The following is a 14,763-nucleotide window of genomic DNA, read 5'->3' as shown; positions in this document are numbered from 1 at the left end:
TGACTTTAATTCATTTTAGGATTATCATTTTAATTATATTCTAACAATGAATTCTTTCTTAAGAACACATTCTTTCTCAAAACACGTTTTCTGAGTTTAGGCTCTGAAGTGCCATAACATCCTTTTCAAGAGGCTATCTCCTTAAAGAGACAAAACTTACTTAAATGGATTTCTCTGTTCTTTGGTTTCTGAACTAACCCCTATAGGAAACTGAAGTTTGACTGATGGCCAAATTTAGCATGGGGTGGGGTGGGGGGGAAGATGCCAAATCTGATACACTTTTCAGTCAGAGTTACCCACAGTAGAATTAATCAGTAAAAAGTCAGGTAGAGCGTTGACCACAAAGTAGTCAACAGTTACCATACTCCTTTTATAATAAGAAAATGAGATTATCTGACTTTTTGTAGTCCCATAAAGACATTTTTCAAACTTATGACTTTACATGTTTTAAAGTTAATTTTTCAAAACAGGATAAATCCTAAGAGCAAGTCAACATTTTCAAAGAAATATTTTCTTATTCCAAAGATTTACAATACCTCAGACAAAAGTTGAAGATTCCATAGTAACTCCTTATCTAGCTCTTCTTCATTTAATACATCATCATCTAAAAATAGCAAAATAGTATCAGAGGGAAAAAAAACAAATATCCAATTAAATGCATCATTTAAAAGTATTTATATTTAATATTTCTAATAGCTGAGAAAAGTCTCTTTTATGAAGTTTTCTTTCTTTCTTCATTAAGCTGGACTTGCTCCAGAGGAGGTGAAAACTCAATTTTCAAGAAAATAAACACACCAACCAGGACGCCTGCCCCTATACATCTCACAAAATAACAGATATTATGGCAACAGCTGAATGCTTCTTGTATGTATGAAAACATTAATGTAATAGAGTAAAATTTCTAAGCTACCTGTCAACCTGGATGATACCTTGTTTTGAGCAATTGTACCCCAAACTGTAAAATTAAAATACTGCATAGCTTAGAGAATCTGTTTCCATCAACAGAGTTGTAGACACCAAGAAAAAATTTTTCTGAAGTTACAAATACAGAATAATAACCTTAAGACTTACTCATTGTAAGTTGAGTTATAACACTGCAGCAGTGGGGAACAAATAGCTTCAAAGATTCCTCCGGGCAGCACTGAAAACATATTTGTATAAATAAGTTTTTTTGAAAGGCACAAATATTGAATAGTCACAAAGTATACACTAGCTCTATTTTCAGTGGCAAATAAGGGCTATAAGCAGCTACTGAAAGAAACGTGTATTTTAAGAATGACAAGCATGTCTAAAATAATTAACCACATAAAACTCGTGGCTATTGATTCATTAATTCATCAGTCCAGAAAACCCCAACTCACCTTCACTGCAGCACGGCACATGTCTGCCACCATGCGGCCTGCAACTCTTGTTTCAAATATATGTGAAATAGAAAAATTAAAAACCTTCTGAAGGGCCACCTATTAAAAGATAATGTAACAAATGAAAATGTCTAACCAGCACGTTTAAGAAAATTAAACATCTTTTGAAACACCAAAGAAAATGATACTCAGACTATACTAAAAATAACCAAGTAGGAAAAATTTAACCATCTGAATACATAAAGATTTGCTCAATAATGCTACATTCAGGTCTATGAATAACCTTTGCACAAAACCCTAATGTGAACAAAACATTTGCGGCACAAGATTTTATTTGCTGCAGAAATGCTAAGCACAAAACCAGAGCTGCTGGAAGCAAATGCTATTTAATTATCTTGTTGGCCAATCCAATATAACAGAGGGAATTTGGGGTAATACCTAATATTTACAGTTTGTCATTCTGACAACTACAAACTATATTTTTCTCTCCTCTAAAAGACGTGAAGCATTCTATTTAATTTTACAATCAAGTCACAGAATTTTAATTTAATTGCTGAATTAAAGAATTAGCTCTAAACATGGATTGACAATGCTGCAAATTACAAACAACTCCTTTCAAAAGATTTTGGTTAAATAAGAGATTATTTATGTTAATTTCTTTATACTAACATAATCTTAGTAAATATTTCATGCAGGTGTAAGGCAGTTTAGCTTTTAACCAGGATAAACATTGAACAATGATAATCTCAGACAGAGAAAGTAGAAACAGAAATGGAAAGAGAGTAGTGGAATAGAAAATATGAAATAAAGACCATATTGTATATAATAGGTATCGACTAATACTGAATAAGTGAATGTTCACAGAATGCCTTATGAGGACAAACTATTTCTCATTCATCATAGTTTGCCAGATTTTTATATTTGGGATTTAATTTCTATTATGTGATGGCATAAACAATTTTCAAAACTTTTCTCCCAAGTAGTATTTTACTGTAAATTTTAAACATACAGTCAATTCTTGTTATTTGTAGTAGTTATGCTCTATAAAATCACTGTGGGCACTGAATTAGCAAATACTGAACCATAGTTCTTAGGGGAAATATAGGATTAAGTTCCTATAAACCTCTGGTTACATTTTCATCAACTGATGGATATATGGATATATAATTTTGTTTATGTGTGGTTCTGTCTGAAGACACTTTAATATACATTGTTGATTCATTAACCTTGAACTCATAGCCAAAAGCACTGTAACTCATTTCTGAACGAAGCTTACCTAAAACATGTTAATATTTTCTACGTTAGGCCCAACACAACTATTTTTTGCTTAGAACACTAGACAGTGAGTGCATCAGCATTACTCTTGGGGGCCATTTTAAAAAGCAAAATCACCAAAAAGCACAAAAATGTGAAAGACCTGGCATTAAATAGATGAAAAAAGGACACTCGTTTACAGTATGAGAGCTAAAACAAGATGTCACCTTATTTGATTTCAGCTGCAAATACGCACAACTCAAAATTTTTGCCACTTTTAAAAGTTTGCACAAAAGCACTGCGAGTACCAATTTTGGGGTTACAAATAAATTTTAGCAAGTACACTATGTTGAATTTGCAAATACAGAATCTGCAAATAATGAGGTTCAACTGTGTATCTTTTCCAAATTTTATTTTATTATTATTTTTTTTGGCCTCGCCACGCCATGAGGCACGCAGGATCTTAGTTCCCCACCAGGGATTGAACTTGTGCCTCCTGCAGTGGAAGCGCGGAGTCCTAACTACTGGACCGCCAGAGAATTCCCCATCTTTTTCAAATTTTAGTATGGAAAGAAAGGATAAGCTGGCATGATGTGCATACAAAGTAACTTGAAGTTCAATTTTTAAAACATCAAATAAAACTACAAGTTGGAATTTAATTCTTTGCAGCAATGCACTCTTACCATAAATATTTCTTTGGAACATTGTGTGAGGATTGTACTAAACGTAGAAGACAGACCTAATTCGACCAAACTCTCCAAGTGAGTCATTTTCTCAGTTTCTGTCTCTTCTCTTGTTTGCTCCAATGTGCTACTTTCTATAAGTCCGAAGCATCTAAATATCCCAAAGAAAGTAAAATTTTAGCAACTAAAAACTGGCTTAACATTTTTTGTTGTTGATTAGATAAATCTATTGTCATGACTATACAAGTGATAGCTACTTAATTTGTACATGGATCACAAACCAACTGTCCTTTTGTAACTTGAGAAGAAGCACCAGCCTTGCACAGTACTGGGTTGGCCAAAAAGTGCCTTCGGTTTTTAAGTAAAGATAAAAGACACATATTTCATTTTCATCAAGAACTTTACTGAACAACGTATTCACCCTTTTGTTCCACTACCTGCTGCCATTTTTCAGGCAACTTCATAATTCCGTCCTCCCAAAACTTTTTATCTCTTTGAGCAAAGAACTGTTCCAGATGCCTTTTACAGCCTTCCAGGGAACTGAAATTTTTTTCCACGAAGAGAATTTTGTAAAGACCGAAATAAATGGAAATCCGAAGGTGCTATGTCTGGTGAATACAGCGGATGAATCAGGACTTCCCAGCCAGGGACTTCCCTGGTGGTCCAGTGGCTAAGACTCTGCGCTCCCAATGCAGGGAGCCCAGCTTTGATCCCTGGTCAGGGAACTAGATCCCACATGCCTCAACTAAGAGTTCGCATGCAGCAACTAAGAGTTCACATACCGCAACTAAAGATCCTGCATGCCACAACTAAGATCCCGCACGCCACAACTAAGACCCAGTGCAGCCAAATAAATAAATAAATAAATATTAAAAAAAAAAGAACTTGCCTTGCCAGCCAAGCTGTAACAGTTTTTTTGTTTGTTGGTTTATTTTTTTATTTTTGGCTGCATTGGGTCTTCGTTACTGTGTGCAGGCTTTCTCTAGTTGTGGCGACCGGGGGCTACTCTTCCTTGCAGTGCGCAGGCTTCTCATTGCGGTGGCTTCTCTTGTTGCGGAGCACGGGCTCCAGGTGCACGGGCTTCAGTAGCTGTGACCTGCGGGCTCTAGAGCTCAGGCTCAGCAGTTGTGGCGCACAGGCTCAGCTGCTCTGTGGCACGTGGGATCCTCCCTGGACCAGGGCTCAAACCCGTGTCCCCTGCATTGGCAGGCGGATTCTTCAAAACTGCGCCACCAGGGAAGTCCCTTTAACAGTTTTTGCCTGATCATCAAAGAAACATGAAGTCTTGCGTTATCCTGATGGAAGATTATGCATTTTCTTTTGACTAATTCTGGACACTTTTTGTCGAGTGCTGCTTTCAGTTGGTCTAATTGGGAGCAGTACTTGTTGGAATTAATCGTTTGGTTTTCCGTAAGGAGCTCATAATAGAGGACTCCCTTCCAATCCCACCATATACACAACATCACCTTCTCTGGATGAAGACCAGCCTTTGGTGTGGTTGGTGGTGGTTCATTTCGCTTGCCCCACGATCTCTTCCATTCCACATTGTTGTACAGTATCCACTTTTCATCGTCCATCACAATTTGTTTTAAAAGTGGAACGTTTTCATTACATTTAAGTAGAGAATCGCATGTGAAAACATGGTCAAGAAGGTTTTTTTCGCTTAACTTATGTGGGACCCAAACATCAAAGTGATGAACACAACCGAGCTGATGCAAATGATTTTCAACACTTGATTTGGATATTTTGAGTATGTCGGCTATCTCCCGTGTGGTATAACGTTGACTGTTCTCAATTAATGTCTCGATTTCACTGCTATCAACTTCAACTGGTCTACCCAACCGTGGAGCACTGTCCAGTGAGAAATCTCCAGCATGAAACTTCGCAAACCACTTTTTTTCAAAAATTTTTTAAAATTGGAGTGTAATTGCTTTACAATGTTGTGTTAGTTTCTGCTGTACAATGAAGTGAATCAGCTATATGTATACATATCTCCCCATATCCCCTCCCTCTTGGACCCCCACCCCCACCCCACATCCCACCCATCTAGGTTGTCACAGAGCACCAAGCTGAGCTCAGCATGTTCCCACTAGCTATCTATTTTACTCGTGGTAATGTATATACATCAATCCTAATCTCCCAATTCGTCCCACCCTCCCCTTCCTGCCCTGTGTCCACCTGTTCGTTCTCTACATCTGCATCTCTATTCCTGCCCTGCAAATAAGCTCATCTGTACCATTTTTCTAGATTCCACATATATGCGTTAATATACAATATTTGTTTTTCTCTTTCTGGCTTACTTCACTCTAGACTCTAGGTCCATCCACGTCTCTACAAATGACCCAATTTCGTTCCTTTTTATGGCTGAGTGATATTCTATTGTATATATGTGCCACATCTTCTTTATCCATTCATCTGTCATTGGACATTTAGGTTGTTTCCATTTGCTATTGCAAATAGTGCTGCAATGAACACTGGGGAACATGTGTCCCTTTGAATTACGGTTTTCTCAGGGTATCTGCCCAGTAGTGGGATTGCTGGGTCATAAGGTAGTTCTATTTTTAGTTTTTTAAGGAACCTCCATACTGTTCTCCACAGTGGCTGTAACAATTTACATTCCCACCAACAGTGCAAGAGGGTTCCATTTTCTCCACACCTTCTCCAGCATTTATTGTTTGATGATGGCCATTCTGACTGGTGTGAGGTGATCCCTCATTGTAGTTTTGATTTGCATTTCTCTAATAATTAGAGATGTCGAGCATCCTTTCATGTGCCCCTTGGCTATCTGTATGTCCTCCTTGGAGAGGTGTCTATTTAGGTCTTCCACCCATTTTCTGATTGGGTTGTAATTGTTTTTTTGATATTGAGCTCCATGAGCTGTTTGTATATTTTGGAGATTAATCCTTTGTCTGTTGCTTCGTTTGCAAAGATTTTCTCCCATTCTGAGGGCTGTCTTTTTGTCTTTGCAAACTACTTTTGACATGTTCGATCAGTCACAGCACCTTCTCCATATACTGCACAAACCTTTTTGCATTTCAGTTGTGTTTTTACCTTTCTTGAAATAATAAAGCATAATATGCCAAAAATGTTGCTTTCTTCTTCCACCTTCAATATTAAAATGGCTACACAAAAATTCACCAATTTTTGATAAGTCTTTTTCTAAATGCACCCCAATATGACAGTTGTCACATACAATCTAACAAAATTGTTTTGAATGAAGTGAAAAGACAACTAAGTACTACTAGAGCCATCTTATGGAAAAAAACAAACAAACCTTTGGGCCAACCCAATAATTAAATACAGGTTGCAATGCAGAACGAGGCTAAAGTTGCTGGGACAGCACATCACTATTTTTGAATGTCAGATAAAGGGGATATCTGGGGTACTTGCTCACCTGTCCATAAACTGTAAGACGAAATCCTCAAATTCAGCTGTGGCAGAACAAAGTTCTCGCTCCACCTGTAACATGTCAACGTGGAGAAAATTTTAGAATAGTCTTTGATTTTTTTCTCTGAACAAAACTCAATTATAGTCTACAAAATGTCTCTAACACTGCATTATTACATTAAGCGCTGTGAGAAACAGCACCATAGTCCCGTATCAATTTAGAATAACTCATCTACTTTCCAGGAACCAAAATAAGAAGTAATCAACATATTTTGTAAGGGCCAAAAACAGAAGTCAGGCAGCCATTTTTTTAAAAATCAATAACAGTTTTCAAACTGCTGGTGTATGTGTAAAGGATTATCTCTCACTACTTAAACATCTAAACGCCAAAAGTCAGGTAGTAACATACTTGTAATAAAGAAAATTGTTCTAAAAAAAAACCAGACAGTAATGAAGAAAATTTCTCTTCATTAGATGCCAATCCCCTTAACAGATTTATTCCTAACATAAGATGGAAAAAGAAAATGCCACCACCTTTGCTTAACAAAACATTAAAAAGTGACAAAACACTGAAATACACCTTTACATGTCACTTGTTTACTAAAATAGCCTATTTTTGACCACCCCCTTTGGTGGGTGCTCTGCAGATTATTTTATCAATGATGACCTCCATTTATATCGTTCTAGTCACAAAACAGTAATTTTAACTTATGAGCACCTCTGCAAAGTTGCTTTTAAACTATCAAATATTACTATGCATATACAGTAAGAATCAGAGCTCAGCTAACCAATCCTTTTACAACCAGAAAGCATCCTTACTTCTGTGAGGTCATTTCTTTCTTGTAGTACAGATGAACAATCTACTAAAGGCACCAGAGTGGAAAATGTTGCTATAAATTGGAATGTGATCTATGGGAAGATACAAAAGATCTAATATTAATTACATAACTCTAGTTCCAAAATACATGTATACCATAAGCTACAATAAAGTACCAAATAAATTATTCTGAGGGAAATCCAACAACAAATTTTCTGAAAGTTTATTAGGTTTAAGCACAAAGTTCTGCAATCTTTTGTCACTGAGAAGTTACTGTGCCTCCCACCAAAAATATAACATTAGCTAAGAGTAAATAGAAAATGCTCATGCAGAAGCTAGAGACCAGGGAAGAGGGAAGGTGAACAATATTCTAAGTCAGAAGGTGTGTGTATAAGGGGAATCTGGCATTTCACACCCAGTAATTTTTATCATGTTCCTTGTGACAAGTGCAGACAAACGGAAGCACAAGTGATCAAATGCTACCATTTTTAATGTATCTGCTTAAGGAAGATAGGAGATACATAATGAGCTTTAAAACACCATATGATCATAAATGCACACAGGTTATGGGAAATTACTTACTAAGGAAGACCTTACATAGATCAACTAACTGTCCACAGATCTAAACTTGGGCATCTACAGATATAACTCTGCTACCATTAACAAATTTTACACTTTACTATGTTCTAAAGAATATTTGAAGAAAAAGTAATAGGATATCCATTTACACAATTATAACTTAGATACAAAACAGAATCATAAATATGCTCACCATGCATTTACTAAAGTCATTTGGATCCACCCCAGGCAATGCTCTCATCAACAGAGGTAGCATGTGTGTTGGACCTTCAGGAAACCACTTGCCCCCTGATACCAAACTGCGGGCTACTCCAATTACACAACTTAACGTAGCTGTGAGCTGGTGAGGTTCTGTTAAAGTCTCTAGTGCAGGATACGTTCTACAGTTTGAAAACAGAATTTTAAAAATTTTCCAACACAGATAAGCATACATAACACATTAAACATACTAAATTCATAAACTGCATTTTGGATTAAAGGTTTGTAGCTGGCACAGTATTCTGAGTGAATATTTGCTCTCAAAGTGAACAGAATCACACAAATAAAGGAAAGGTACATGTTTCCCCAACTCCCTGCCACCTTACCACCTTCCTCCATGCCAATTCCACACTGAAAAGTAACATTAGCTGGTAGATTTTTGCATTCTTTCAGCATCTTAATCCGTTTCCACATTCCAATAGGACTGCATCTAATCTAACTGTCAGCAATTATTAGAATTCAGGAATAACAAGTTACAACTACTCCACGCTTCCCCTTTACGGGAAAAAATAATCTTACTAAAATGCAGAAGGGTCTATTTTATACTTTTTAAAAGACTGTATTTTAAAGTTGGAAATCAGCTATCAGAAACATAAGAGAATATGCCTGAGACTAGAGTGAATAAAACGGGGAATAAGACAAACGCAATCTTTGATCACTAAGTAAGTATTTACGAGCCAAGAACACTCACTCCATGGCTCAGTGATTTCACTTTTGAGAATCTATCCTATAGGGGAAAAAAAATGCAAAATATAGTCAGTTTAAATTCCTCTTATACAGAAAAGGTAAATAATAAGGAAATTTAATTATAAATAAGTAGGAAAAAAGAAGGATTTCTAACTAGGATTAAAAAAAAAAATCAAACCTATGCTTATTTTAAAAGATGAATGAAACAAACCAAAAACTCTTTAGCAGAAGCTGTCTTCAGGAGATGCAAAACTAAGTGCCTAAAATTTTTTTTCTACATTTTTACTTTTAAAAGACTTTTGCTTGGGGACTTCCCTGGTGGTCCAGCAATTAAGACTCTGCGCTCCCAATGCAGGGGGCCCGGGTTTGATCCCTGGTCAGGGAACTAGATCCTGCATGCTGCAACTAAGAGCCCACATGCCTCAACTAAAAAGAGCCTGCGTGCCACAACGAAGATAACGTGTGCTGCAACTAAAAAGACCCCACGTGGCCACATAAATAAATATTTTTTAAAAAAAAAAAGACTTTTGCTTGGAAATTCCCTGGCAGTCCAGTGGTTAGGACTCGGCACTTTCACTGCCATGACCCAGGTTCAATCCCCAATCGGGGAACTAAGATCCTGCAAGCCGTGCAATGTGGCCAAAAAAGAAGAAAAAGAAGAAAAAAAAAAAAACCCGTCAAAAAAGGTAGCGATGCCACTTCTAAACATGACAAAATTACAACTGAGTCTCAAAAAATGTCATTGTATTGACAATTTTGTTAATTAAATATTTATCTTGGCCAAGCATACATCACAGAATATGCTCGTATTAAATTTGTCCAAAATTTGAGAACTAAAGAAAAATGTGATGGATAATTGTATTTGTATTTATAAGCTTTGTTCCTTCTACTAAAAACTTATCTCACCAGTCATAATTCATCAGCTGGAAAACATTAAAATAAGGCAAAACAAAGGGAAAGTAAAGAAACACCAAAACACATCAGAGTTCAAAATTTTAACTATGCAAACAACAGAAGTTCCCCTTTAGAGGCAAGTCTCTCTTCTCCAAAGAGCATCAAGGGACCTGCCACTGACTGATAGCTTCTGCTACCACGTGGAGGTCAAGTAGCAAAGAACACTGAAGGCTGGAGACAGAGTAGAAACTGCCTAACTTCCCCATTCCATTTCCTAATTAAGTTGTACATGCTGGAAGTTTCAAGGCCCCAAGATGTATACATAAAAAAACAGGGGAAGTTGGGAAAGTGAAGTACAACTTAAATAGTTATGGCAGGGCTTCCCTGGTGGCGCAGTGGTTGAGAATCTGCCTGCTAATGCGGGGAACACGGGTTTGAACCCTGGTCTGGGAAGATCCCACAGGCCACGGAGCAACTAAGCCCGTGAGCCACAACTACTGAGCCTGCGTGTCTGGAGCCTGTGCTCCGCAACAAGAGAGGCCACGATAGCGAGAGGCCCGCGCACCGCGATGAAGAGTGACCCCCACTTGCCGCAACTAGAGAAAGCCCTCGCACAGAAACGAAGACCCAACACAACCAAAAATAAATAAATAAATAAATAAATAAATTAAAAAAAAAATAGTTATGGCAAAGAGACAGGGTAAGATAGTACAAGCAACTCAAATTACAAATAATGGAGTCCCATTTTGGTGAAGATCTTTAACAGGATACCCTTTGCCAAGTAAATGTCACCAATCTTCCTGTCTCAACAGTTAGTCAGAAAATAAGCTGTCATCTGCATTCTGCCAGTAAGGACCTTGGACAAATCTGAGTTTTAAGAAACTCAAACTGTTAGATCCTTCTGGGCTCCAAAATCTAACATTCTTCTTCTACTTTTGACAAAGCCATTTAGAGAGGAATCATAAAGCTGAAGTTCAGGGAGCAAAGGAATGAATAACAGAAAGCTTAAGCAATCTGCTCCTGAACACTCAAGACAACTCAGAGTGGCTCTCTCCTACAAAGCACACCAGGCCTATATTGTGACAGTGATGAGGCAAGTGGAGAACTACTTTTGTTACTATTTCAACATGCAAAACAACGAATGCAGTAAAATCAACACTGTGGAAATAATACACACAAGGTTATACAATATATGAAAATAATAAAGGTAACCAAATTTTCTTCTCTATCATTGAGCCTGAGAAATAGAAATGCAAAATCACATTCACTGCCATGTTCTCAATATTTAGTGACACTCACATTTTGTGAAAAAACAGCCAGAGCTTTATTTATGAGCAAAAACTTGAGTAGCTAAAATGTGCAAATAATTCAAAATATTTTATTTTATCCATTTCATATCAATTTTCTTTTCTCTCCAATAAACCTTTATCAAGTTACCAATCATTAGGTTATAATGCCTTGTCTCCTCTAGGGACAGGAATAAGCACAAAGATAGCAAAACAGAAGCCACAGAAAAGAAAAGAAAGCCAAGCACAAGAGTATAGAGAATAACAGTAGCCACAGCTGAGGCTTCAACGAAACAAGTAAAGCTATACTTACCTTTCAAGTACAGGGGGTATTACTAACTCCGGTCTCATGAGTGCAAGATTCTGCAGAGCCTGGGCTGCTTCTAAACTACCAGTTTTGCTAAACATAGCCAAGAGGACAGGTTGAATAATGCATTGTACAAAGTCTGTAACATCTTGATCAGTAAGCTTATGGCTATCAGGCACAGGAGTTAACCAAGAAGGCTTCTTATATCTTTCACGATGTAATCTTCTAACAACACTGTTTGGCAACCGCTGAAGTAGTTTCATTAACTTGTTCTGGGGACACAGAAGCAGAAAGTCCTAGGTAGATTCTAGTTCCCCTATAGATATGCATAGCTCCTCTCTACCCTCCCAAGTAAAGATTTTTAAAATAACAGCTTGTATAATCTTTCTTTTTTTGACTACAACCTTTTTATTTTTTTATTTTTAAAATTTTATTGAAGTATAGTTGATTTACAATGTTGTGTTAATTTCTGCTGTACAGCAAAGTGACTCAGTTATACATATATATATTCTTTTTCACATTCTTTTCCATTGTGGTTTTCACCGGACATTGCAGTTCCCTGTCCTATACAGTAGGACCTTGCTGTTTAACAGCTTGTATAATCTTATTACAAAGACCTGTATGGCCTAACTAGATAGAATAAAATACTCTTACCAATTAATCACTGATAATAATTAATAAAGATGTGTTTCAAATTTCAGTTTTAATTTCTAGCACCACATGAATCTTCCATTACGTGAAAAGCCATTTTAACCAGGCAACTTAAAAACAAACAAACAAAAACACTAACATGATAAAACTGAAAAGATGATTCCATGGTTTTGTGGCATTTTGTTACCAGTTACCACACTAGTATTATCTTTATTTCTATATGTTCTATGAACGCAGTAACTTAATGTAAACTTGATCACTGACATATAGCCAAATCTTAGACAAAGGACAGAAAATGTATCATAGGTTAAACAATAGGCAATAGTTACATGTGACCATATCTTAAAAAATTCCAAACCCTAAGAGTAAAAAAATGAACATTACTCACCAGCCAGCGGCCATTATTTGAAGGATGGTAAAAAGATGTGATGCTGTTAAACAAACCAGCCAAATGTTTTTGCACTAGCTTACTTGGTCCACCCTGTTCAGATAAAAGAGCAAAACTATCAGTACCCACGTTATCTGTAAAATTGAAGGGGTTAACAGGCTCAGGCCTATATACAGATCTCTTAATGTGGTTCATATTCATCCTGCTGGCAAAAATCAATTCTACCTCTAAATAAAAGTCAAAAACAATTCCCGGATGAACTTCATACAATTCAATTCAAGACAGTCTACTAAAAATAAGGGCAAAAAAATAAATACATAAATAAAATAAAAATAAGGGCAACTTACTGAAACCAAATCAGAAAATGGAAAAGGTACCTTTCAATTTAGAGTAACAGTATCTTTTACTCTTTGCAGTTATATAATTTTTCTCACTAAGATTACCATATTACAATAACCAAGTGTGGCAACATTAAGCATAAAAAGCATTCCTTAAAAGATTCAAGAAGTGAAGAAGTTCTCACAGCAGGAAATAAGGAGGTGAGAGTTACATAAATGCATTCAAATATTTTATTATTACTTCTAAATGTTTCAAGTGATTAGACCTGTTATATGTGACCATATTGTGATTCAAAACAGAAAAAAAATTTTTTCCCTTAATCTGTTACCAAAACAGCCAACCAAACAACAATAGAACCTGGGCTGCAGGACAGGGTGGGGTGGGGCGGGGGCGCAGGCGGCAGCAATGAGGAAAAGGCTGGCAATCGTCTTATCAAGTTGAACCACCCTGGGAATAAAGGACTACAACTTGGCCTTGAAACCTCCTATCTGTCTCAAGATGATCTTCTTTCAAGAAACAGCACAGATTTATAATGCATGCAAATGTCAAATCACTGTGTTGTATACCCGAAACTAACATAGCATTATATGTCAATTATATTTCAAGTAAAAAAAGAATCAGCACAGACCTAAGGCAGAATATCCAGTTACATAAGGAACATGTCTTTCTGCTGAAATAAAATCCACATTCACGTTTCCCAATTTAGTACAGGGCAACTACTGAGACCATAATTCCACAGCAAAATACCAACAAAATTTCCAAAATTCTAACATAATAATTAGCACTGTTGATTTTAAAATTATATTAAATATTCATATTTAACACAAAATGAAACTGCCAATGAGAACAATTGTGTGAGAAACAGCAACATTAAAATAAGGTTGATACCAATCACTATCTAATTCTGTGTCTCCTAAAAAACAAGTTCCAACTCATTGCTTATGTAAAATACTAAATATCCGTATGTTTTTGCTGTTGTTTAATATCAGAAAGAAAATGGGATTTTCCCTCTGTTTAATAAAATAACAAAAAAAAAAAAAAAAGAAAGAGGAGCTTGAAATTTTCTTTTCTTTTAATCTTACAATGAAATTTAAGAGCTAAACTTCTCACAACCATTCTGTCTTTTTGACAGAAACAGCCAACCGAGCAGTATAACCTGGGAGAAAATAGCAAACACAGAACAATATCAAATGCAGAATAATTCAAAAAGGAGATAACTGTAGAGGCAATATGAATGACAATTCAGAAAATTACAGTATAAAGTTGTTTTAATACTCTTATTTGGAAGATGACAGTCACTAAAATAATCCTTCATACTTCTCCCTTCACTAAGATTACTTGGTCAATAAGCTTTGTGTTCAATATGATGTTTTATGTGAACACTAACAATAAATGCACTAATATTGAGCATATGCAGAACCCTGAGTTCAAATCTCACCTTTATCATTATCAATTTGACTTGGGAAAGTTCTTTTACGCATGACTCTGGTTCTTGGTCTGTAAAACTACTACAGACATTCTGAATCTCTTAAAACTCTGCTTCCCCACCCCCCCAAATTAAACTATAATTGACCTATAGCACTGTTAGTTCCAGTGTATTACATAGTGATTCCATATTTCTATATATCACAAAATGATCACAATAATCAAAACTCTGAACTTCTGACCCTTACTTTTAAGGTCCATTACGTAAGGAGATTTATAAATGGTACATTATGACTACATTCTGAGTCTGAGAAACATAAGCTTACTCCATCAGAAATATCCAAGAATCAAGTGACCAACTAAGCCACTAATCTAGAATTATGTGATTATGTAGAACTTTTGTGTGGTTACCACAAAATTTACATAAACCATATAAACCAAAGATAA

The 14,763-nt window shown here is 36.2% G+C and overlaps 1 protein-coding gene across 3 annotated transcripts in view; it reads right to left on the bottom strand.

The window, feature by feature from the left end:
* The window catches only part of PSME4 (proteasome activator subunit 4), a 97,182-nt gene that overhangs the window by 40,448 nt on the left and 41,971 nt on the right, over positions 1-14,763 (bottom strand). For all 3 annotated transcript variants that reach the window (XM_082357952.1, XM_082357950.1, XM_082357951.1), the window contains exons 9-17: positions 12,553-12,645; positions 11,520-11,785; positions 8,275-8,461; positions 7,505-7,594; positions 6,693-6,757; positions 3,299-3,449; positions 1,362-1,460; positions 1,072-1,141; positions 537-604 (exon numbers count right to left, since the gene is read on the bottom strand). In XM_082357952.1, coding sequence (XP_082214078.1) covers positions 537-604; positions 1,072-1,141; positions 1,362-1,460; positions 3,299-3,449; positions 6,693-6,757; positions 7,505-7,594; positions 8,275-8,461; positions 11,520-11,785; positions 12,553-12,645 — 1,089 coding nt within the window. The remainder of the gene's footprint in view (positions 1-536; positions 605-1,071; positions 1,142-1,361; positions 1,461-3,298; positions 3,450-6,692; positions 6,758-7,504; positions 7,595-8,274; positions 8,462-11,519; positions 11,786-12,552; positions 12,646-14,763) is intronic.

Source organism: Balaenoptera borealis, assembly GCF_965194805.1.
Source record: "Balaenoptera borealis genome assembly, chromosome: 15".
NCBI classification, from domain to species: domain Eukaryota; kingdom Metazoa; phylum Chordata; class Mammalia; order Artiodactyla; family Balaenopteridae; genus Balaenoptera; species Balaenoptera borealis.
The sequence above is the reverse complement of the archived record's forward strand: the minus strand, read 5'-3'. Positions and strand labels throughout refer to the sequence as shown.